This window comes from Anabrus simplex, chromosome 10 (genome assembly GCF_040414725.1).
Source record: "Anabrus simplex isolate iqAnaSimp1 chromosome 10, ASM4041472v1, whole genome shotgun sequence".
Lineage (NCBI taxonomy): Eukaryota > Metazoa > Arthropoda > Insecta > Orthoptera > Tettigoniidae > Anabrus > Anabrus simplex.
This window is the reverse complement of record NC_090274.1, coordinates 54838154-54862501: the sequence shown is the minus strand read 5'-3', so window position 1 is coordinate 54862501 and position 24348 is coordinate 54838154. Positions and strand designations below refer to the sequence as shown.

Sequence of the window (24348 nt, the reverse complement as noted above, 5' to 3'; positions counted from 1 at the left end):
TGATAGTTATAGTTTTTTGTGTGGGTATGTTAGGATACATGTTTGTTATGTCATATGTTGCTAGTTTGTAGTATTGGGAATGGATAAAGAGGAATATATAACAAAAACAAAAACTTGTTTCCAAGATGAAACCTTCCAAATTAAGAATAAAGATCCAACCAATAGTATCCAGAAGAAATTAAAAACTCTCTTAAAAAACACCAACCTCCTTTTAAATGAACAGGAAACTACAAAACTGATTACAATGAATCCAAGTATACCTACAGCCAAAGCCTACCCTAAAATTCACAAAGATAATATTCCCATGAGACCTATCATCAACTACAGATCACGTCCCACCTTCAAACTGTCAAAATTCATACAAAAATTCCTAAAAAAACATTATGTTTTTCAGGAAAATAAAACCATAAAAAACTCTATAGAATTTTGCAACATTACTAAAAACATAAGAATAGAACAATATTACAAACTAGCAACATGACATAACAAACATGTATCCTAACATACCCACACAAAAAACTATAACTATCATAGAATCTAATCTCTACAAATACAGCAAGCTAAGCAAATTAGAAATAAATGAATTTATAAAACTATTACACTTCGCCATCAATAACAATTACTTTAAATTCCATGACACCATCTACCAACAGAAAGGATTACCCATGGGATCACCAATATCAGGTATAATAGCTGATATATATATGGACTATCTAGAATACCAAGAAATCCAAAAAATAGAAAATATCATTCTTTGGTGCAGGTCTGTCGACGATGTATTCATAATTATGGACAATAGACACACAAATGAAAATACAATCTTAGAACAACTGAATGAAATAGATCCCCACATAAAATTTACTATGGAAACCGAAAACAATAATACCATAAACTACTTGGATATATCTATAACCAGACATAACAACCATCTAACATACAACATATACAGAAAGCCTACCCCTACATCAAATACAATAAAAACAGACTCCACCCACCCATACACTCACAAAAAAGCCGCATACTACAGCATGATACACAGGGCATATAACACTGCACTTTCAAAGAAAGATTTGAACAAAGAACTAAACATAATTCATGAAATAGCCAAACAAAATGGATATAAAAGAGAAATGATAAACCAGATCATCAACAAAGTAAAAAACCAACCAAAAACTAAGCTAACCAGAATCACCAAAGATAAAAAAGAATACGCACTATTTACTTACAATAATAACCATATACACTCCATAACCAACATCTTTAAAAAACAAGGCCTAAAAATAGCATACAAAACTACACGCAATAACACCAACATACTATACAATTCCAAATCAGTCAATAACATAAACAAATACAACTACTCAGGAGTATACCGTCTAAAATGCAATGATTGCCAAGCCAGTTATGTAGGGCTTACTGGTAAAAGTTTTTCAATACGATACAACGAACACGTAAATGCCATTAGACATAGACATTTCTCAGCCATGGGACAGCACATTAATGATCAGAAATATAAATTTACAGACATCAGTAATGTTATGCAAATCCTCAATATAAACCCAAAAAGCCCCTTGCTCAGTATACTAGAAGAATTCTATATAAACTTAGACAAATACGTTAACCCAAATTCCAACTTGAACGATAACATAAACAGAAATAATATTCTTTTTCATACAGTTATTCCCCCCCTGAAAGATTATTACTTAAAAAGAATTGATAAACAAAAATCCATAAATACAAATCAACCGCTCCAAGACCTCTCCTCCTTTAACCCCACTCCCGTTACAAGCGCTCCACGCATCCCTCCAAGCCTCCCCTCTACCGCCGCAAACTATAACTATAACCTCAGAGCAACACGCTACAGATCTCAACAGACAGCCACACAGAGTGCACGATCTCAACAGCTAACGTAAGTAATACGATATATAACTTGTCACTACATTCCTATGATACATCATCTCACACACTTATTATTTCTACTTACAGATATATTAATTTACAACACGCTTTCGCGATACAACCAACGTGCAACCCAATTAAGACATACGACATCCAAAATGTACTTCATCTCATAATAGTCACCAACCCAATCTGAATACGACAAGTGACAAGATGAGAACGCTTTCTTAATAACATTCAAGATTTCCAGCTAAAACAACAGCAGCATCCCACAAAATTGCCAGTTATTACTATCATAATGTTACGCAATTTCACTCGTAATGCATACAGCATGAACATGTATTCGGTCCTATTCAAACAAACATTTATATATTTCTAATGGACCAGCCATTAAACTACAACAACTATCATAATAACCTACAGTACTGTTATCAAACTATGTTAAACTCATTTATGTTTCAAGAATATGTACATAGCACCACATATCAGTACTTTTAATCTAAAGTATTTTAACAGGTATCTCATACCGGTGTTTTAGCCCTAAGGGTTCATTTTAACAAGACTTTTATATGCCTAATAAAATAAACAGTGTCAAGACACAACTCTATTTTAAGACAAAAAACAAGAATAGAAGGTGCTACAAACTTACACATTAGTATTAAGGATCCACGTCAACAAGGTATTAAATACCAATATTTTAGTCATAAGAACTCAAATCAATAAGGTTCTTCTATGTATTTAACTGAACTAAATAAGTGAATCAGTAAACCTTATAAACCACTACATGAAATGTAATCAGGATACTGAAAATCCAAACAGTACATCTTTAAGACCCTAGATTGAACTTAATATCATCATATGTGTGCAAATGCAATAACCTTACTTCATATTGTGTAATATAAATTGTAAAGTAGAATAGCATGTACCTCTCAGTAAATGTACATACTTAATAGTCATTCCACTAGCATTTTGTCAAATGGATGAATTACATTCAAAACAATACTTTTGACACTGTATACAAAGGAATAGAAGACTTATATAAATGCTCAAATAGAGCAAACTTATAAATCCCATACTATATGCATATCCAAACTAAGATGTACTTACCAGCATTTTAATGACATATGAATTTTAAACATTAACCATTACATGTGATGTTTTTGTAGATATTTTGTATGTGTCAACTGAGGATGACCCCTTAGGGGTCGAAACCGGTATTGACCCTATTTACCAGTTTGGTAGTAAATAAAATAGTGTATTGATAAGGTGGTGATTCATATTATTTCTATATAGTGATCCCAATCAATACGGATATGAAGCTAATAAATAATAACAATGTGCTTCAGTCGATTAATCAAACCGATTAAAATTTTAGTGTAGTGAAGGAAAACAACTTTTTTGTGGTACAAAACCTGTGTATCGTATTGTTATTTGCCATTTCGTATGTTAGGCTCAGCTACTGTATGATGGACTGGTCATTAAAGTAAGCTGATGTTCGTATCTCTCTCTTATACTACTGTAGTATAATTGCGGACCTTTATTATTATTATTATTATTATTATTATTATTATTATTATTATTATTATTATTATTATTATTATTACACACGTAATAGGCCGATATCAGATCACGTGAAGCATTCATGACTGCTTGTTCTTCCAGTGTTCTCTCATTTGGTCACTAAAGGCCCTCTTCCGTTCTTCGGTCCGCTTTGGCCTTGGTGCTCTAGGTGCTGCATTCTCTGGCATTACTTCCCACATGTATATCTTGTGCCTATAGATGGTTTTGTCTGCAATGTCCACTGAATCTACCTGCACCCTTTCCAGATCGAGTTTAACTTGCATCATCCATGGTATAGTGGTCTCGACAGCCTGGATGTATCTGAGGATTCTGAACGTACATCTAGATAGTGGGAGTCTTCTTACGTGTCCATAAAATTTTAGTAGTCGTTTTTTTGGGATGTCTGCTGCTAGGTTATACAACCTCTCTATGGTTAACCCTGGAGTGAAGCCTGTACCCTTCATTAGTGAGCTTTGGGCCGATAATTTTTCTTTTGATTTTTCTTTCCTCTTTAAGTAGGTTCTCCAGATCACTTTTGGTGTGTAACATCAGGGTCTCACTTGCGTATAGCACTTCCTGTTTAATCACAGTGTTGTAGTGACGAAGTTTGGCTGAGGTGAAAAATTTTTGTTGTTGTGGATATCCTGTGTTTTGTATAAGGTTATCTTCATCTTCAATAACCTAGTTTTCTGAGTAATTTTCTCTTTTCTGGTCGGTTCGAGCACTTCGCCTAGGTACTTAAAGTGTGGAACTCCGTTGATCTTGCCATTCGTGTTCAAAACCAAGATATCTAATTCTGTGCAGAACAACACAGTCTTTTGGTAGGAGATTTGTAGGCTTACTTTTTCTGTACACTCTTGAAGTACCTCTATCTGTCTGATTGCAGTGGTTTCGTTATCTGTTAGTAGTACCAGATCGTCCGCGAAAGCAAGACAACTGACCTCGAGTCCATCCTTGCTTCGTCCTAGTCGCACTGGCTTCCAGTGGTTTTGTATCTTCAGCTCTTTCTGCCATTCCTTGATGACTTTATCTAACACTAGGTTGAAGAGGAGCAGTGAAAGACCACCACCTTGACAAACGCCTATCTTGATCTCAAAGGGTTCAGATATTTCCCCCATGAATTTCACTTTAAATGTCATGTCTGTCAATGACCGTTTGATAAGGCTTGCTATCCATACGTTGTTTGTGAAGGATGTTGAACAATGACTGGCGGTCAACAGAGTCATAGGCCTTTTTGAAGTCAACAAAAGGACATATGACTGGAGTGTTCCAGAGGCTTTGATTTTCAAAGTAGTCTTTAGGTTGTAGATTTGTTCTGCGCAAGAGCGACCAGGGTGGAAGCCTGCCTGGTATAGATTACGATCCCTGGTATTCACCGATCTTATGGTCCAGCTGATCCTGTGTCCTTTGACGTAGGCACGCTGAAAGGATCTTGTAAGTTACTTGTACTAGTGAAATACCCCTATAATTGTTCACATCTGTGCAGTCACCCTTTCTGTGAAGTGGGTGCACATTTCCATTATTTTAACAGCTGTTCTGATATCCAGATGTTTGTGATAATCTGCGTGAGTTCTCTAAGTGAGTTTGGTCTGAGGTTTTTCAACAGTTCGGCCACTATGCCATCTTCCCCAGATGCCCTGTTGTTTTTGAGTCTGAGGATATGTTGGTGGATCTCCTCTTGAGTTGGAGGTGGGGAATCAATATGTCTCTCTTTGGGTTCTTCCACCTCGAATATCTCTATGGGCTCCGAACAATTGAGAAGTTCTGAGAAGTACTGTGCCAGCACCTGGCAATTCTCCTTATTCGTCAGTGCCAATTTTCCGTAATTTTTTCTAAAGCATAGATTCGGTGGTGTGTACCCTCGGATGTGTCCTGCAAACGTCCTGTTAAAGTCCCTTACATTGTAATTGCGCAAATTTTCCTTTATGGAATCCAGCTGGTCCTTCATATATTTCCTCTTGGATTGTCGGATGATTTTCGCGGTTGTTTTTCGTATTTCATTGAAAACCTGTAAGTTTTCTGGGGTTTGTTTGCTGTTGTATTCCTGGTATGCCAATTTCCTGGTGACGAGTGCATTCTCGCAGTCAGTGTCCCACCAGGGATGTTTGGTGTTCTTCCTCAGAGGAACGAGGGCTTGTGCTTTTTTGGTGGAAATGTTGTCAGTCATAAGCTTGTTCTTGTTCCCATGCTTCAGTCACTCCAGAGCCTGCAATCTTCTGTTGAGGAATTTTCTTACAGATATTTCTCTTCGGGGTGAACTTGATTTTGACGCATGTAAGGTAATGGTCTGAGCTGATGTTGGCTCCCCTGCGTATCTGTACGTCGTCAACCTCTTTCTCTACTGGGTACGAGATTGCCACAGGGTTTATTTGGAGCTCACCTAATTGATGGTTTGGGAAGCGCCAAGTCTTCAGTTTTCTGGGGTGTTTCTGGAGGGATGTTGACATGAGCCTGAGGTTGCTCTGTTGGCAGAGTTCTATGAGCCGTGTGCCATTTTTGTTAGTGAATTTATGTGCAGGATAATTTCCAAATGTTTTCTTGTGCATCTTTTCTCTGCCAATCTGAGCACTGAAATCACCCAGGAGGAGTATGATGTCATCCTTGGGAACTTTGGATATCACTTTCTTGATGGTTGACCAGAATTTCTCTGCTGACTGTGGGTCTTTCTTGTTACTCTGGTTAGTGGGCATGTGCGTTGATCAGTGTACATTTTATTGGCGCACTGGATGTGCATAGTCATCAGTTGGTTGTTGACTGGTGTAACTTCAAGTAAAACACTTTCAAGATTAAAATTATTGTGTCCACCTTTTCAATACAAATATATATATTTTTAGTGATTAAATTCTACATGAATTAAAAACACCAGTTAGGGACATGTTTCACCCTAGTTATGGGCACCTTCAGTCTAATACTAAATCTTAAGGTCAAGAATTAAAACTATAAACACCAGAACTTAATAGTAAACTTAACTTAATACTAAATACAATGGTCTTATGCTTTTTATATAGTTTTTATACAATCAGCAATAGTTTCCAACATACATGCTTCAACCTTAATACATAACCACGCTTCTTTCTAAAGGAATATTCAAATGATTCATACCCTAACATGAACGACTTTAACCAAGGTTCCGGTTTTGTAACAATACTTACGACTCAGGCGACAAATAATTGAAGAAACCCCAACTCATGCTGTGATAAATCTCTAGTCAATACAATTTGAGAAACCCCAATTCACGCTGTGATCAATCCAATCTACAATTTGGATGTCTAGTCATTATAAAATTAATTAATTCATTGTTCGTAAATTCTGGCAAAGTTAATGTACATATTGTACATACTGTACATATTGTAAACTATGTAGAAAGCATAAGACCATTGTATTTAGTATTAAGTTAAGTTTACTATTAAGTTCCGATGTTTATAGTTTTAATTCTTGACCTTTGATTTAGTATTAGGCTGAAGATGCCCATAACTAGGGCGAAACATGTCCCTAACTGGTGTTTTTAATTGATGTAGAATTTAATCACTAAAAATATATATTTGTATTGAAAAGGTGAACACAATAATTTTAATCTTGAAAGTGTTTTACTTATTGTATCTTCAATACAGACCAAAATGAGATTAGTTACTTGTTACTTGGTGTAACTTCTATGACAGAATCAACTATGGTCTTATGATTAAGAGATATAAACTTCATGTTGAATGGTCCATATTGAACTGTGATTACATATAAAATTAAAAGTTTTGTTTATCAGTTCCACCTTTTCAATACAAAATTTCTGTAATGTGGGTTACATTACAAATGAAACATTTATTTGGAACTAGTTTCGATCTAAGGTCAAGGTCATCATCAGCCAACAACACGAATTGCACAATATATTAAACAGTCACAATGGAGATAAAAGTTTTAAATTATGCATAAATTGCATTAAAGTAAGGCACTGGCATGCCACTGCTACCATGACGACTTACAGCTGTCAGAACTTTGTAGCGAAGGATACACAAATTTTCAAGAATCTTCGGCATCCAGATTGATCAAATTGAATCATCCTTCAACGGCAGCTACGTACCTTACTTTAATGCAATTTATGCACAATTTAAAACTTTTATCTCCATTGTGACTGTTTCATCTTTAACTTTATAGCATCAAACCACAATGTTTTTGCGATATGTATGTACGCTGTTTATGGACTATTTAATATGTTGTGCAATTCGTGTTGTTGGCTGATGACCTTGACCTTAGGTCGAAACTAGTTCCAAATAAACGTTTCAATTGTAATGTAACCCGCATTACAAAAATTTTGTATTGAAAAAGTGGAATTGTTAAATTAAACTTTTAATTTTATATAGTCTTATAGACCACGAAGGCCATTCCCAGTAGTGGAGCTCCTTTGGCAACGCGCCTGTCAGTTTTGCTCTTGAAGATAGGGTAATTGTCGTAATCCATGATGTCTTCGTCAGTAATATGCGTCTCCTGTAAGGCAAGAATTACAATCTTCTGTCTATCAAGTTCTGTCACTAGAGTATGCAGCTTTCCAGATTGAATGAGGGTGTTGATGTTGAAGGTGCCCATGAAAATTGGTGTCTTCTGTGGAAGTTTGCCACAGAATTCAGACTTTTTCTGCAATCGTGTAAGCCCGGGTCGCCCAGAATCCGAGTGCCCGGTTGCCGTCTGTGGAAGGGTGGATTGGTTACCACCTGGGGTTTTACTGTCATTACTTGCACGAGTCATGTCTGCTTGTCATCAAGTGTCCAGTACTCTTACTGGGTTTGTTATTAATTATTTTATGCCCACACTGGAGCACTTTCATCAATCCATATACATTTAAGTCTTAAGAGTATTAACAACAAATATGGCTTATGTTTCTTCTTCTGCTCCCAGAACTTCATTCTTTCTGACCTGACTGCCCTTTCTTCATCAGTCATGATGTACCACTTGCATGTAAACATTTGTAGTTTAAGTCTGAAGTCTCTGTTTCTCAAGATCCTCTTCTCTTCTCGGTCTAAAATTTGCTGCATTGTTAAGCCTAATTCATCTAAATCATCTTGGACTTCTTTGAAACAATTATTCTTGGTTTTACTTTTCCAAAAGTAGTTGAAAAGATGTTTCAGTTCTCTGGTTCCTGGTAGTCTTGATATGTGGCAGAAAATGCAACCCTCCTTTTCCGCATTGTGTCTATTATTGACCCAGTTTCCTGGTATACAACTTCATTAGGTAATATTCGTCACTGTCCATCTACTTGGTGGTTTTTGTTTGATTGTTCCAAGGATTCTTCTTTCTGTCTTCTGTAATTTATCCGTTGTTGATTTGATGATCAAATTGAATAGTGTTTCACTAGCATAGGTAGCTCCAGGTTTAATAACGGAGTTGAAGTCTTTGAATTTTGGATTTATCGAGAGAGATTTCTTCTTGCAGATTGGTCAAGAGATACGCTGCGCTTGTTTCAATTTAGTAGTTCTATTTTCTACTGATATTTTCTCGCTTAAGTTCCAAGTAATAATCTCCCCAAGATATTTGAATTTATTTACAATCTTAATGTGATAGTTGGTATTACAACCTTGAAGGATGGCATCATTTCCGTCTTTTCAAATGAGATTTGTAGTCCGACTTTTGCTGCTATTTTTTTGAGTTCTTCAATTTGGTGTTTAGCCTCCTCCACACTATTTGCGAGCAGTGCAAGGTCATCTACAAATGCCAGGCAATGGAGTTTGATATTTTTGCCAATCTTGATGTTTGGTTGGCATTTCTTAGTCCACTCTTGCATGATTTTCTCCAGTGTGCAATTAAATAGTAATGGTGAGAGACAGTCACGCTGTCGCAGTCCAGTCCGGATTTCAAATGCGGACAATTAAAAAAAAAAAAAGTCAGGCGGCACAATGGAAAGATGCGGGAAAGGTACTTGAAGCGACTGTCATTAAGAAATTTCCAGGAATTTCCAAGTAATGTGCGAATGGGTAGATACCAATTGCTAGTAAGACACAGTAGAAAATGTGACAACTCAAACCTTAAACCTCAATTCGTGTGCAGTTGTTACACAGCAGACAGTATATATTCACATTCAGTGTTTGTGAACTTCAGTTACAAATACGGCTTATGAACCGATGCGAGGAAAACTCGGTGAATTTTCTGGACTTACACTAAACGACTGTTGTAAAGTAACAGACAGAAAAACAGTGTTTTGTAAGAAATGCAGAAAATGTTATGTTGGAAGTACAAGTATTTTCAGTAACATCTATAAAATATTCATCCCATCCAAAGTGTACCTACATCTATCATTGTCTCTACCAAGCACCTAATAGTGAAGCCTGTGTCCTCTAATATAGAAACTGAAAATACGAATAAACTAGTGAAGTGGACTGTGCAGGAGGTTTTGCTTGAAGCTCTCATTTCTCACTTACAATTATCTCTCTAGAGAGACAGTGAAAAAAGGAACAAAACAAAAAAAAGACAAATTATATGACGTAAAAAGGTATTGTTAATCTCGCGGGGTTTTTTGATCTTCCATATCTAACCGTAGCTACCTGGGGGTTCCTGCTCAATGGATTGATTCAGATGTGTAGTTATCATCATTCAAAACATTACAAGTTAAACATCACAGAGAAAACCACAATGCCGCTAGCTGCACAGAAGTGTTTGAAGATGCTGTTCGTGAATGGGGGTTGGAAGACAAAGTTGTCACTGTTTCCACTGACAACGCAAGAAATATTGTTCTAGGAGCTGAGAGAGCAAAGTACAACAATTTTTGGTATGCAGCCCACACTCTACAATTAAGTTTAAATAAAGGTTTCAAGGATACTGTATGAATCCAATTAAAATTCTAATAATCGACCAATTAATCGATTAGTCATTCGGTTAACTGATCAAAATTTTTAATCGATTGACAGCTCTAATTATAATGTATTAGTAGGCAATAACAGAAAGCCACCCCCCCCCACCGGAAAAAAAATTATGGGAGATAGTTAGCTTTTCTTAAGCTGTATACAATTTCCCAGGTGGTGCTAATGAATGACAATGCTGACCAAACTGACATCCTACACAATATACTTACACTCTTCTTGGCTGGGGGCTTCTTGTCTTCGTCTGAACTGCTGTCGTCATCGCTGATGTACTCCTTACTCTTGAAGGAGCCAGATTTCACTGGTGAAGCCTTGGTCGTGGACTCCCTCTTCTTCGTTTCTTTCTTCTCCTTCTTCTCTGGCTTCTCCTTTTCCTTTTTATCCGCACCGCCTCCGCTAGCCTCGTACTCCTTCATTTGTCTGAGATACTCTTCCTTGGCTTCTTTTGCTTTGTTTTCCCACTCCTAAAAAAGAAAACCGATCATGACAAAGTATAACTAAACTTCTGATTTTTCCCTCATACAGAAGGGATGTGATAACACTAGAAAACAAGTTAGAAAACAGAACAACTCAGAAAACAAAGTAAGTGCCTGATTCTCTAGCCACCAAAGAATAGCAATGCACAATAATAATACCGGAATTAACCACATAATTTTTCTACATTAATTAATTCTGAATCGGGAATTTGATGGAAAATAAACAATGGCATAATCTTCCCACCATGATCATGTAAAAGTTTTGTGTCATCAGTGGGTTTTCTATTTATTCTTTTACAAAATGTGCAGTGAAGAAAACAGTGTTTAAACCTAACATTTGTCTGTTGAAGAACGCAAGAAATATGCAAACAGTGGTGTGTAATATGCCCTTATATGACAGTAGGATGTTATTGCACAGTAATGAAATACAAAGCCAACCTCAAGGTCACAAAGTACATGAATGGATTGCAGCTCACAATCTTCTGATAAAGGATGCACTTTTTAGCAGCTACACATACATTAAGTAACGTAATGGTCGAGCGACCAGGTCAATCGTCAGGTACTGAAAGTGTCCACCACTTTTTCAGCCATTTCTGTTCATGACGCTGTACGAAAACCAATAATAAAACAATCGCCGTTATCCTTAATTCTGTTACAATATTTAAAAATGCTTCATTTCTTTGAAAATGGGTGAATGTCTACACAGAGACCCTACAACAAAGGTAACTATGTTCATCACAGGATATAAACTTCATGGTTCTGATCCGTATTGAATTGTAATCACAATAATAATTATTAAATTAATGTCGTAATGGTCCACCTTTCAATACTATAATATGCAATATTTTTAATTACCTTAACTCGGGACTAGTTTTGCCCTGGGCTGGCCATCTTGAGCCTTAATGTAAAACATCTAATAATTAAACAAATGTAATCTTAATACGTAGACTTTCACGACCACTAAATGACATTATAATAATTATTTGGGGATATTAGGTCGTGTAATAATAAATAAATACCAGCTGACGCGTTTCAATCCTGCGACCAGGATCGTCTTCAGAGCAACAACAAAGCAAAATGGCTATGGTCTCTCCATAGTAAACAGACTCAAGATAGAGAGACCCTGTTAGAAATGTAGTTCATTCCAGGGCCTCCAGAGTCACGGAGAAAGATGTTGACGAGTTAACTATGGAGGGTAGCCATGATCTACTCAGTATATAGCCGTCACCTTTGTTAAAATTATTCGGGCGTTTAGCAATTTCTATCGCCTCACAATTGACATAAAACAAATGAAACAAATTCCATCACTGCTAATCATTACAATTTCAATTGTAAATGGGAACTGGTAAATGTTGATCCTGTAAATAACCACCAGCTGACGCAGAACTGCTGGATGGTGTTTCAACATCAGTCAACGTAATAAAATGAAATGCTCTCGTAGTGCTCGTTAAAATCATGCTGAAATGTTGTTGGACAATGTCAGAACAGCACATGAACAGTTCTATGAATATTAGTACAGTGAAAGAGTCTCGATGATGAGCATACTCAAGATGCTAAGAATTTAGAGCCTATTTTATTTTCAAATTTACTCATAATTTCATCTCAGTTTTTAATGTCAATTGTGTGTATATACATTTGTTTAGTTATTAGATGTTTTACATAAGGCAGAAGATGGCCAGCCCCGGCCAAAACTAGTCCCTAGTAAATGTAATTGAAAATATTGCATATTATAGTACTGAAAGGTGGACAATTACAACATAATGTTAAGAATACATTGTGCAGCTGGTGCATTCCAAAATCTCTAAACGTAGTTAACTGCTTTATTTAACATAGGGTGAATGGAATAAAATGTAAATATTAGAGTTGGCAACTGCGTTTCGAGATCGTGCTCTGCCGATATAAATTGATGTGAATGGCAAATTGGGACTGATTGGACGTCTATGCTTCAGTGCATAACCACCAGACAGAGCCAAAATCTGCCAAAACGTCAATTCAGAAGTAGAGCCGTGCGGAGTATAGCAATAGAAACATCTGTCTCTCAACATATTACAATATGCTTACTCTCCAGTGTTTTCTACCTGACAGTTTAACACTTCCATAAATTAAAATAAGAAAGAAAAGACCTTCAACACGTCAGAATACTCACAGACTTGTCCTTCAGTTCACGCCACATCTCTCCTCCCTTCTTAGCGATTTCAGTAACGGCAATGCCTGGATTATCTGCCTTGATGCTCTCCCGATGTGCATTCAACCAGATCATGAATGCTGTCGGAGCCCTCTTGGGTTTGTTCTCGTCTTTCTCCTTCTTTGTCCGCTTCTTACGAGGCTTCTCAGACTGAAAAAAAATTACAGAAAATGTGTCTTTATGAAAATATTACATAAAACAGTAGTTTAACTTACAGTAGTGTGCAAATGACACAATTTGCTTTACGTCGCACCGACAGACAGGACTTATTCACAACTAAGTATTTTTATTTTCCACCTTGTCGATATACTAAATTGCTTATGGCAACTTATTGGTTAAAAGTGGTACATGTTTCATATATTAAAAACATCTTCAGCCACATAACACTGTTTAGATGAAAAATTAATATAATATAGATATAATATAAAATTAAAATAATGACAACGCATAGAAACTTTGTCATTATATGAATTTTTCATCTAAACATTGTTATGTGGCTGAAGATGTTTATAATATACGAAACATGTACCATTTTTAACCAATAAGTTGCCTTAAGCAATTTAGTGTATCTACAAGGTGGAAAATAAAAAAATACTTAGTTGTAAATCTGTGTAAGTGGGATACGGACCATAAAGCTGATTTTATGTAAGACAGGACTTATGGCGATGATGAGATAGGGGTGGAAAGGAAGGAACCATGGCCTTAAATAAGGCACAGCATTTGCCTGGTGTGAAAAAAAAAAAAAAAATGGAAAACCAGCTTTAGGGCTGCCGACGGTGGGGTTCTAACACACTATTTCTCGAATGTAAGATGACAGCTACGTGATCCAAACCATGCAGCCACTCGCTCAGTAGTGGGCGAATTAATTGGGACAACTTCATTTTCCCATAAATATTATTACTCTAGCTAAAAATACATTAACTTACTGATATTAATAATGAATGCAGCCTCCTTTGCATGCAATGACCTCATGAAGTCCGGCTCCATGGCTAAATGGTTACCGCGCTGGCCTTTGGTCACAGGAGTCCCGGGTTTGATTCCCGGTAGGGTTGGGAATTTTAACCATAACTGGTTAATTTCGCTGGCACGAGGATCGAGTGTATGCGTCGTCTTCATCATCATTTCATCCTCATCACGACGCGCAGGTCGCCTACGGCGGTCAAATCAGTAGACCTGCATCTGGCGAGCCAAACCTGTGCTCAGACACTCCCGCCACTATAAGCCGTTTCATTTTATTATTTTTACCTCATGAAAACGTTTTGACATTGATTCACCAATTTATAGCAAATGTTTTTCAGCTGTTTGTTGGCCAGCAACCTCAGGTTTACCTAGTTTATTAACAAGCGTTCTGTTGTCGAGCAGTCCATTTTACCAAGACGCTTCTTCACAATACTTCACAGATTTTCAATTGGGTTTAAGTCTGAAGAATTACACTGCTAATGAAGCACATTCAATTTATTTTCCTCCCTGAATTTCTTCACCACGTTTGAAGTTTGACACAGGGACAGATCGTGTTGAAATGTTCCTTCACCAAATGCAAAGGTCTGTAAGAATGGCTCAGAAATAAACACACAATACTGTTCCACACACAAGCACTGAACAAAAGCTGAACTGATCCACTACTGTTTAAAACTAGTCAAGGATAGCTCCAACATTAGGTCACGGCAAATTAAGTTAGACTGAGCAACCAAACCGATTCCTTGAAAAATATAAGCTTGTCCTAATTAATTTGCACACTAGTATAGGACTTGGTGTAAGAAGTGGGAGCAACAGATAGAAGAAGCAAGGACAAACAGGTAAGCAGAAAAGAACAATCTCAACATATGATCAAGGTCATATAACCCCCATGACAAAAATCATATTTTTCCATTTTGATAGATTTCTGCCAAAAACTTTGGCCCAATGTCTCTTATCTATCTATAAAATCATCTTTATGGTGGCGTCGCTTGTGCATCCCAGTGAATCAGGTAGCTGAGCCATAGGTGCAACCATATCGGAGGGGTATCTGTCGAGAGACCAGACTAAAAAAAGGGTTCATCACAAACGAGGTGGGGGAGGGGGGTGAACCAGCCTTTCGGAAGTTGCAAGGGCGGCAGTCTGGACGATTGATTTTTTTTTTTGCTAGGGGCTTTACGTCGCGCCGACACAGATAGGTCTTATGGCGACGATGGGATAGGAAAGGCCTAGGAGTTGGAAGGAAGCGGCCGTGGCCTTAATTAAGGTACAGCCCCAGCATTTGCCTGGTGTGAAAATGGGAAACCACGGAAAACCATTTTCAGGGCTGCCGATAGTGGGATTCGAACCTACTATCTCCCGGATGCAAGCTCACAGCCGCGCGCCTCTACACGCATGGCCAACTCGCCCGGTGGACGATTGATTGATAGGCCTTGTAATAATATTGAACGTGGCTTAGCTATGTTGATACTGCTACTGGCTGAAAACGTGAAACTACAGCCGTAACTAATTCCCGAGGACATGTAGCTCTCTCTCTCTCTCTCTCTCTCTCTCTCTCTCTCTGTATGAATGATGACTGATGATGACTTCCTCCCAAAAATAGTCCCCCATTCGCATCTCCGGGTGGGAACTACACAAGAGAGAGTAATCGTCGGGAAGATGGATTTTGACATTCTGCAAGTTGGAGTGTGGAATTTTAGAACTTTGAATCATTGCAGTAGGTTAGAGTCTGAAAAGGGAAATGAATAAACTTAAGTTAGATGTAGTTGGTATAAGTGAAGTACGTTGGCAGGAAGAGCAGGATTTTTGGTTAGGCAACTACAGAATTAACACAAAATCAAACAGGAAATGCAGGAGTTGGTTTAATAAGAAAATGGGCAGCGGGTACGCTACTAAGACCAGCATAGTGAAAGGGTTACTGTTGTCAAGATAGACACCAAACCAATGCCCACCATAATAGTGCAAGTCTATGTGCCTTTTAGTTTAGAGGATGATGAACGAAACAAAATGCATAAAGAGATGGAAGTTTTAATACATGTAAAAGGTGACAAGATTCTAATTGTGATGGGAAACTGGAATGCAGTGGTAGGCCGAGGAAGAGAAGATAATGCAGCAGGAGAATTTGGACTGGGACAAGGTGCATTCAAGTTATTTGCATTTGCTAGTTGCTTTACGTCGCCCCGACACAGATAGGTCTTATGGCGACGATGGGACAGGGAAGGGCTGGGAGTGGGAAGGAAGCGGCCGTGGCCTTAATTAAGGTACAGCCCCAGCATTTGCCTGGTGTGAAAATGGAAAACCACGGAAAACCATTTTCAGGGCTGCCGACAGTGGAGTTCGAACCTACTATCTCCCGAATACTGGATACTGGCCGCACTTAAGCGACTGAAGCTATCGAGCTCGGTATTTGCATTTGCAGATGATGTGGTAATTTGGGGAGGTAATAAGGAAGAAGATCAAGGAAAGATTAATGCTTGGAATTGTCATTTTAAGGCATTTGGACTTACAGTTGTTATGACAGTCAACACACAAAAGTCAGGAGCAAATATCACAGTAGACAGATAGAAATTGCAAGAAGTTAACCACTTCCAGTACCTCGGTAGTGTCTTGGCTGACTATAACCGATCAAATGCTGAAATCACCGAGTTCAAAGAGGAGCTGTCCTATACCATCAGGTTAGAAGCCTTCTCAGGGACAGCCAGATTCCAATACTAGCCAAACGAACACTTTATCAAGCTTACTGCTTGCCCATAATAACTTATGGCCTTGAAACTTGTCTCATCACAGGCAGAGATAAAAGTAGACTCCAAGTGCAGAAATGAAATACCACCGGACAATGTACAAAAAACCAGGAAAGATAAGGCCCACAATTAGAGGATTCGCCAAGAGATTCAAATACGAGAATTGTTATGCGATACCATAATCAGATAAAGATTGAAATGGTATGGCCATGTAATGAGAATGGATTCTTGCTCAGTAACTAAAGAATGGTTGGAGAAAACCTTAGACGGCAAAAGACCTAGAGGCAGACCACGAAGGAGTTGGATCGAACTAGTCAAACAAGATCTAGAACATAGAGGAGTGGATTGGAACCAAGTACAGGAAGAAGAATAGTACCTGAATCGACTGAAGTGGCGAGCGCTCGTACACCACACCTAGGAAACTGGAGACGCAAGGGAGTCTAATACACGAGTAAATACGGTACTTTCGCCTGGAGCATGGCATTGTAGGGAAGAGAAACATGGACGATAATTAGCTCAGAAAGAAAAAGAATAGAAGCTCTTGAAATGTGGTGTTACAGAACAATGTTGAGGGTGAGACAGGTAGATCGAATTAATGAATAGAGAGATGCTGAATCGAATTGGTGAAAGGAGACTGATTTGGCTAAATCTGACCAAAAGAAGACAGACACCCAGGACTTGTTCAGCTGGTTTTTGAGGGAAGTGTAGGTGGTAAGAAAGGTATGGGTAGACCAAGGTATGAATATGACAAGCAGAATAGAGCAGATGTACGATGTAGCAGTTACATAGAAATGAACAGGTTAGCACACGACAGGGTGGCATTGTGCGCTGCATCAATACAGTCTATGGACTGATGACCCAAACAACACCATCAGAGGACAAAATAATAGCCCACATTGAGTTCAGTTTTTTTTTTGTTACGGCATCACGAGAGAGTGGATTGATGGTTTTTCACGAAAATTGGTATTAAAGTTTACGATAAGGGTTCATGGGATCTCAGCTAAATGTCGTTAAAAAAGTTCAGCAGGATAGGGGCTTCCAAGGAGGCCTTAAATATAAAACTCGATGTATCTCTTTTATGGTTGGTTTCACAGGAAAACTGCTCATTACAAAATTTATTTAGAATAATATTTACAACCTTTTCTGTTCTGCACCTTTTACTGATAAAGTGAAAAATAAGGGAAATATCAGTGCTGGTGCTGCAGAAGTTTAAGCCAACAGCCAGTAACCAACTATGGGTAGTTGCTATGGAAATCATCCTGGCAATGTTTAAAGGCTTTTTATACATCTGTCTGTAGTCTACTTTTTTAATATCAATCTGATACTTTGCTTTAACACCTGAAGGAAGAGATCAAATGAACAGCAGCAATAATGTAAAAAAAATATATGAAACTGCGAAGGGTCACAGAGAGCCAAGAAGTGAGTAGTCTAAGTCATGACAAGCTGCTGACGAGTAGCATGTCCACCTACATGTCTCAGAATCTCAGGAGCAACTTGAGGTGCTGACAAAACTGTAATCATGCTCGTGTTAACCCATTGAGCCCTGCATATTTGTTGGATTGAAACTGCAGTGGGGCTAGGATTATTTTGGAGGAAATATAGTGTCGCTTCATATCGTGAGAAATTTCTTACTTACAAGACCATTAAGGATTTAAATATACATAAAAATAAATGGCTTTCATACCACGAACTGCGGGACAAGGAATACATTAAAAACATTTTATTTTATTATCATCACGGGTCCGTACTCAGTTCGCCTGCTGAGCTGTAACACAGTCTTCTCCTTGCACTTTCTTTTCAATTTCCACATCTATTTTCGTTCTTCAGGAGCACTGCTCACTCTATTACTAATATTACTACTAGTTTCACTGAAAAAATTAAATTCATAATCAACATTACTTTCTAAAAGGGGTTATATATCAGTAAGTTTCAGTTTTTTTACTGACAGCCATCTTGTTTACAAGCGAATCTCAAAGTATAGAGATAGCCCACTTCAAACTAATATTACCAAGCACACTATCGATATATTTCAGCAAAGAGCATATAATATTGCATAGAAAGTGTCCCTACACAAATCACAAATGCAACACACTCTGCCATCTCTTGAGGGAAATTTGAACTACGTAGTAAAGTGAGACAACGGAACAGTTCTGGGGTCTGGCATTTGGTCCATAAAGACGAAGCATGGAACGGTTCCATGGCTCGGGCCCAATGAGTTAAATGACTGTACCATCACAATTAAAATTTTACCCCAATTTCTTAATATCCATACAATGAACATGTTGGTTACTGTACTTATTTACTGGTATAACAAATTCTAAAATATACACCATTTGAATTCTGAGGAAAATTATATAATGTGTGAAGCAATCTATGGGATCAATTAACCTTTTAAATGACTACCCCTGACTACAGACAGTCACATTCATTATAACTCCCAAAAAGAAAGAATTCAGGTACATACAACTGTCTTTGTCTTCTTCGCTGGTTTCTCTTTCTTTTCCTTCTTCTTTTTCTTCTCCTCAGAATCCCCTTCGGAATCTCCCGACTCATCGGAATCTGTAGGACTCGGATTACTGTCGTATCTGTTAGAAATAAACATCAACGCTTAACAAGAGGTCAGAAAACTTTTAAACCAAGAGTTAACATTCCTGCCAACCTCTGAGAACCGAAACTCAAGAGACTGTAGAGTAAAATCAGGAGTTGCAGATTTGATAAAAATATTAAAATCTTACATATGGTACTGTTGCGAGCTATTAGTGCTTACCTTACGTTTAAAAAAAAAAAAAAAAAAAAAATCATAATCTCCCCGTCGAATTGGTGCTCTTTTCTCCGTCTGCTGTTACGAACTGTCGGCTTCCCCGCTGCTTGTACTACTGCTGTCACTGCTCGCCTCTATGGCGCATCCACTCTGACGTCACACCTATAGTATGTTCTCGATATAACCCGCTGGCATATATATATGGCCTTGTGTCGTTTATTTGGCAGGTCAGTTGTGGTATAACCTTGTTGAAGACAGTGGGAGCTGGAACTCTCCACACGGCTGGTCCGTGTCCATTTTACTTGTAAACTTCGTGCTGGACTTCTGTCAAGGGTGAGCAGACACACTTTCTTTCTATCATTTAACGTGCCCTACCTTGCTATACTTGGGCTTCGCCGTAGTAACGAAAATTGAACTTTGGTCCCTTCAGGACACATCTGAGTATTCTAGCAGCGCAAATGTTCTGCCTTTTGGACATTTATATTCCTAAAATGTGGTGTAAAATGGTGTACTGGACAGCTGATCTACTATTCTAGTCCATAAACATTCCTGCTTTCTGAGATGAACTCTTGCATCGCGTCTGTTAGCGCTGGGGACTTGGCGGCTTGATCCTTATCCTATCCCATTCCTCCGTTTCTTATTTCCTTATTCTATCCTTTATCTTGTACCTATCTTTATTTCTTTTCTTACCCCCATCTATCTGCTTAATTTGCGTAAAAATGGTGCTTGCTCAAAAGATGTGGTCTGCTAATTTAATTTGTATGTTCATTGGTTAGCTTCTATTTTATTATCACTTCTGCGCATGCGTGTGTGTTTTAATCCCTGCTGGGATCACTTGTTAGAATTCCTATTTATTTTTATTTTTAATCTACCAATAGGATCACTCCCTGAAATTCGAGATTGGTTTACTTCAATTCTGAATCTCTTGAATTGTTTGCCATGAGGTTGCATTACAATGTATTATTGTAAACACTGTATCAATTTGTGAGCTCATCTTGCAGGTGTATCACACTACTAACTTTCTATTCTACTGGCACGAGCCTGAAACCTTATTGATGTACCTCCCTTCTAGCATATTGTGTAATATAATGCAAAGAAACTGATTTCTGAATTTATGGGTCTCCCCCCCCCCATTCCCTTTCTTTTTCCCCTAATTGAAGTGTCGGAACATTTGTCCAAAGATTGTAGTGATTGGTGCTTAGGGATTCGATTATGACGATGTAATTAAAATTTTGTATCACCTACGTATCTTAAAATCAAACTTAACGCTTTTATTATGACATATGCTGGTTCATTCTATTTGTTCTGATGTAAAATATAATTTGTTACCCCTTTGAGATTGGTATAATATATATTGTTATTTTCAAACTTGTTTTCCAAAATTCTCTTCCTCGAGTTCCTTTCCCTTAATGCTTTTGTTTTCACTGGTACCTACCACGGCAATTCTCTTGGGTAGCGGCCTTTTAACTTATTTATGCACATGTATGGAGCTCTAAGCTGCACTGTTTACGGTAATGTTGACACAATGTATTGAACTGTTATATTCTCATGTTGCACGCTTCTCGGCACTCTGCGCGGTTGTGTACTGCCGTTTCTGAGTACTTTGATATTTTGTTATCTAGTGTCCCGATCAAGGGCACCCTTTTGAAAGCAAGTCTCAATTACAACGCTATTTCTAGCAAGTTGATAGTAAGCAAAGACGCTATCAAGTACAAAGAACGTTACAGTACAAATGTATTTTTCTTGCACTAGGCACATAGCATAAAAAGCCAAAGTAAATTAAAGTGTGGAAAAAAACCACAGATGTTTATTTTTTAAATTTTTTAGCACGTTGAGTTCACCGACATTTTAAACAGAATAATATAATAATGTTTATATAAATACTTGAATTGCTTCTTAGACAAAAAGGATATTCACCAGTAGCACTAAACTGATGATCTTTTTAGAGTAAAGAAGCACTTGGTTCTCAGAGAAATATTTTAAAGAATATGAAAATGAAACCCGTTCTTATTGTTATTCACATATATCATCAGTCTTTGCATTTGTAGTTACGATTTTGCATTTAAAAAATTTTAAATATGGAAATAAATGTTAGGATGTGGCACAGGTGGAAGAAGAGTAACTTTTCAACCAAATTAAATTTCTATGCACATGAATGCACATCTGCTTCACAGCATATTTCTACAGCCAGAAAGTAGTAGTAGTAGTAGTAGTAGTACTGTTTCCCATGAGTTTTATTTTATTTTAGAAAACCCCTGATAAATGTTTGCCAAAAATACAATAGTTGCCTTCAAGTCTTGATTTCACAGTTTACATTCTTTTTCCTATGTTTTCATTACCTAATCAACGAACTAAATAGAGTTCTTGTGATCACATATTTCAACTTAAAGTGCTGGCTGAAATTATAAAAGTTCTATGCTTCAAGTGCAAAGCACTTTTCACTAAAAACGAGTGTTGGATAAACGTTCATAATTTCGTAGCAACACTGCATTCTCTGATACAGTACTCCAAAAATAAAAAATAATACTTTTGGAACTTTTCTGCTGAATCTAATTTTCTGCTTTGTAATCCTAAACAATGAAAAACAGAATGTTTCATGCCTATAATTAAATTAAATAATAATTAAAAACAGTAAAACAGGTAATAGTAATAATGTTGTGGGCTTTTGCACCCCACTAACTACTTTTACGTTTTTTCAGAGAGGCTGAGATGCCGAAATTTTGCCCCGCACAAGTTTTTTAACATGCCATTAAATCTACCAACACGAGGCTGACGTATCTGAGCACATACAAATACCACTGAACTGAGCCAAGATTAAACCTGCTAAGTTGGTCTCAGAAGGCCAGCGCTCTACCATCCGAGATACTCAGCCCGGCCCTAACATACTTTTTGCTACATAAAACTTAATTTTTGTTCTAAGAAAGGGCATGATAAATGAAAAATTTTGTAAGAATAATATTCAGCTGTCAAACATGCGTAATTAACATTATAGTAACAATTCTTATTGAAGTTGCAATGTAATATGTATCTAACTCAGGTACAGTATCCGTTGCTCCTTATTATGGGACGCACTAGGCAAGTATAATCAATTTTCTATTTAACGAAATTTCATTGTTATACTGGCATTTCACTGTAATAACAATAACCTACTGGTTACTGTTGTTAGTTGAGGCATGTTCTGTATCTTTCGATGCCACTCTAATCTGCTAAATTGTATTACTGATACAATATTACAAAAATCTAACTCATCAACGACAATTTAGGATAAACAATTCAGAATTATCCAGCAACAATGAATGGCAGATGAAGTAAGCACTTACTCTTCTGCAACATCACTTTCTTGTTGATCAGGGTTGAAGTCCTCATCTGTAGACTCATCAGATTCTCCACCATCTCCCTCATCTCTCTCCTCAGCCTCGGCTTTGACGCGGGCGAGGTACGCATCTGGTTCATCTTCCTGGTCGGAATCTCCAAAGTCTTCTGCATAGGATGGCTTATCCTGAAGGAAAAAAAATCATAAAAATTACTGTTATAAAAATAAACTGAATTACTCCTGATCTAAATTGTAGATTATGAAAAACAAAGATTTGTAACTTCACAGGAGAGTGGCAATACAATATCTTCAAAAATATAGTAATGGGAACATACATCATGCAGGATACAGGAACAATTTGTGAATGCCAAGTAATCCTTTAATACTAACAACTTGAACCCAGATTCAGATCTGGTATGGGCTACAACAAAATTTGATACTTTCACTGATCTGACTCAGTCTCATCCTTGGCTTTGAGAATTTGAAAATGACAGATATGAGTGATGCAGCCAGTCTCTGTGAATGTGCCACTCATAATGTTGGCTGTTGAATGTATTTCAATAGGCCTGATAGACCAGTATGTAACAGCACCTCCTGGTTTGGTGAGAAAGGCAACGGGAACAGCTACACTCCTCATTTCCCCAGCACGTTGAGTATCAAACCAGCCTATGAGCCAAAAACTCAACACACATCCACTATCAGCTCATATCAATCTGTAAAAATCCACTGAGTATCACAACTACTTCAAGGTGTTTGCCTTTCTAGTATTAAAATGGTTCTGACATGTTAACAGAACTGCCTCTGAATGAATAGCTAGAAATTGGCGAGAGGAAGATAAGAAGGACATCAAAAGTGGAAAAGCAAGATAGAGATGGATGCAAAAATGTGAATAATAATAATAATAATAATAATAATAATAATAATAATAATAATAATAATAATAATAATAATAATAATAATAATACAACAATCGACCGCAGGTAGTTTTTAAAGTCTCTAATCTAGGAAATAAAGGTCATTAGATACAAAAGTGCCAAACTTGATGGCAAAATCCCTTCGTTATTTTTTATCTTCTATTGTAATTTGGTCACCGATATATAGTCTGTAGTAAGTTTATAGATACTTTATATAGCGTAAATTAGACCTACATCGACTTTTAAAGGTTATGTTGAATTCGAGAACAAGTTCTCAAATGTATCTATTCTCAAAAGTTCTCTAATGCATTATATTCATATCTGCCCATCACTAATCATAAGCAAATTGGAAAGATAAAAGTTATCATCAAAACTCCATAAATTTCCGTAATTTGAGGTTTAGCGTTGATAGGACTGAAATTTCTGGATGGTTGACCCGGGAAGTAGTTTCTTCGATGAACAGATAATGCAGGATTTTTACAACATGATTTAATTAGGATATTCGTGGGACCACTAGATTTGAACAAATAATCTGGAAAAATGTAGTTTCTGGGAATGGGTAATTGAGGTTCCACTGTATTCTTTTGTGTGGCCTCTGTAGCCTGCGTGCAACCCTTTCTAGGCCAGCCATGCCTGGAGGATGAGCAGTGTCTGCCAAATGAAGTACAGCATGTGGATATAGTGGCGGAACATGTTATATGTTCAA

General features: G+C 37.4%; 1 protein-coding gene across 1 annotated transcript in view; it reads right to left on the bottom strand.

Moving 5' to 3' along the window:
* LOC136881744 (FACT complex subunit Ssrp1) overlaps window positions 1–24348 on the bottom strand; it is a 93631-nt gene that overhangs the window by 13346 nt on the left and 55937 nt on the right. The window contains exons 11-14 of the mRNA XM_067154174.2: window positions 22736–22914; window positions 19119–19239; window positions 12921–13109; window positions 10511–10762 (exon numbers count right to left, since the gene is read on the bottom strand). Coding sequence (XP_067010275.1) covers window positions 10511–10762; window positions 12921–13109; window positions 19119–19239; window positions 22736–22914 — 741 coding nt within the window. The remainder of the gene's footprint in view (window positions 1–10510; window positions 10763–12920; window positions 13110–19118; window positions 19240–22735; window positions 22915–24348) is intronic.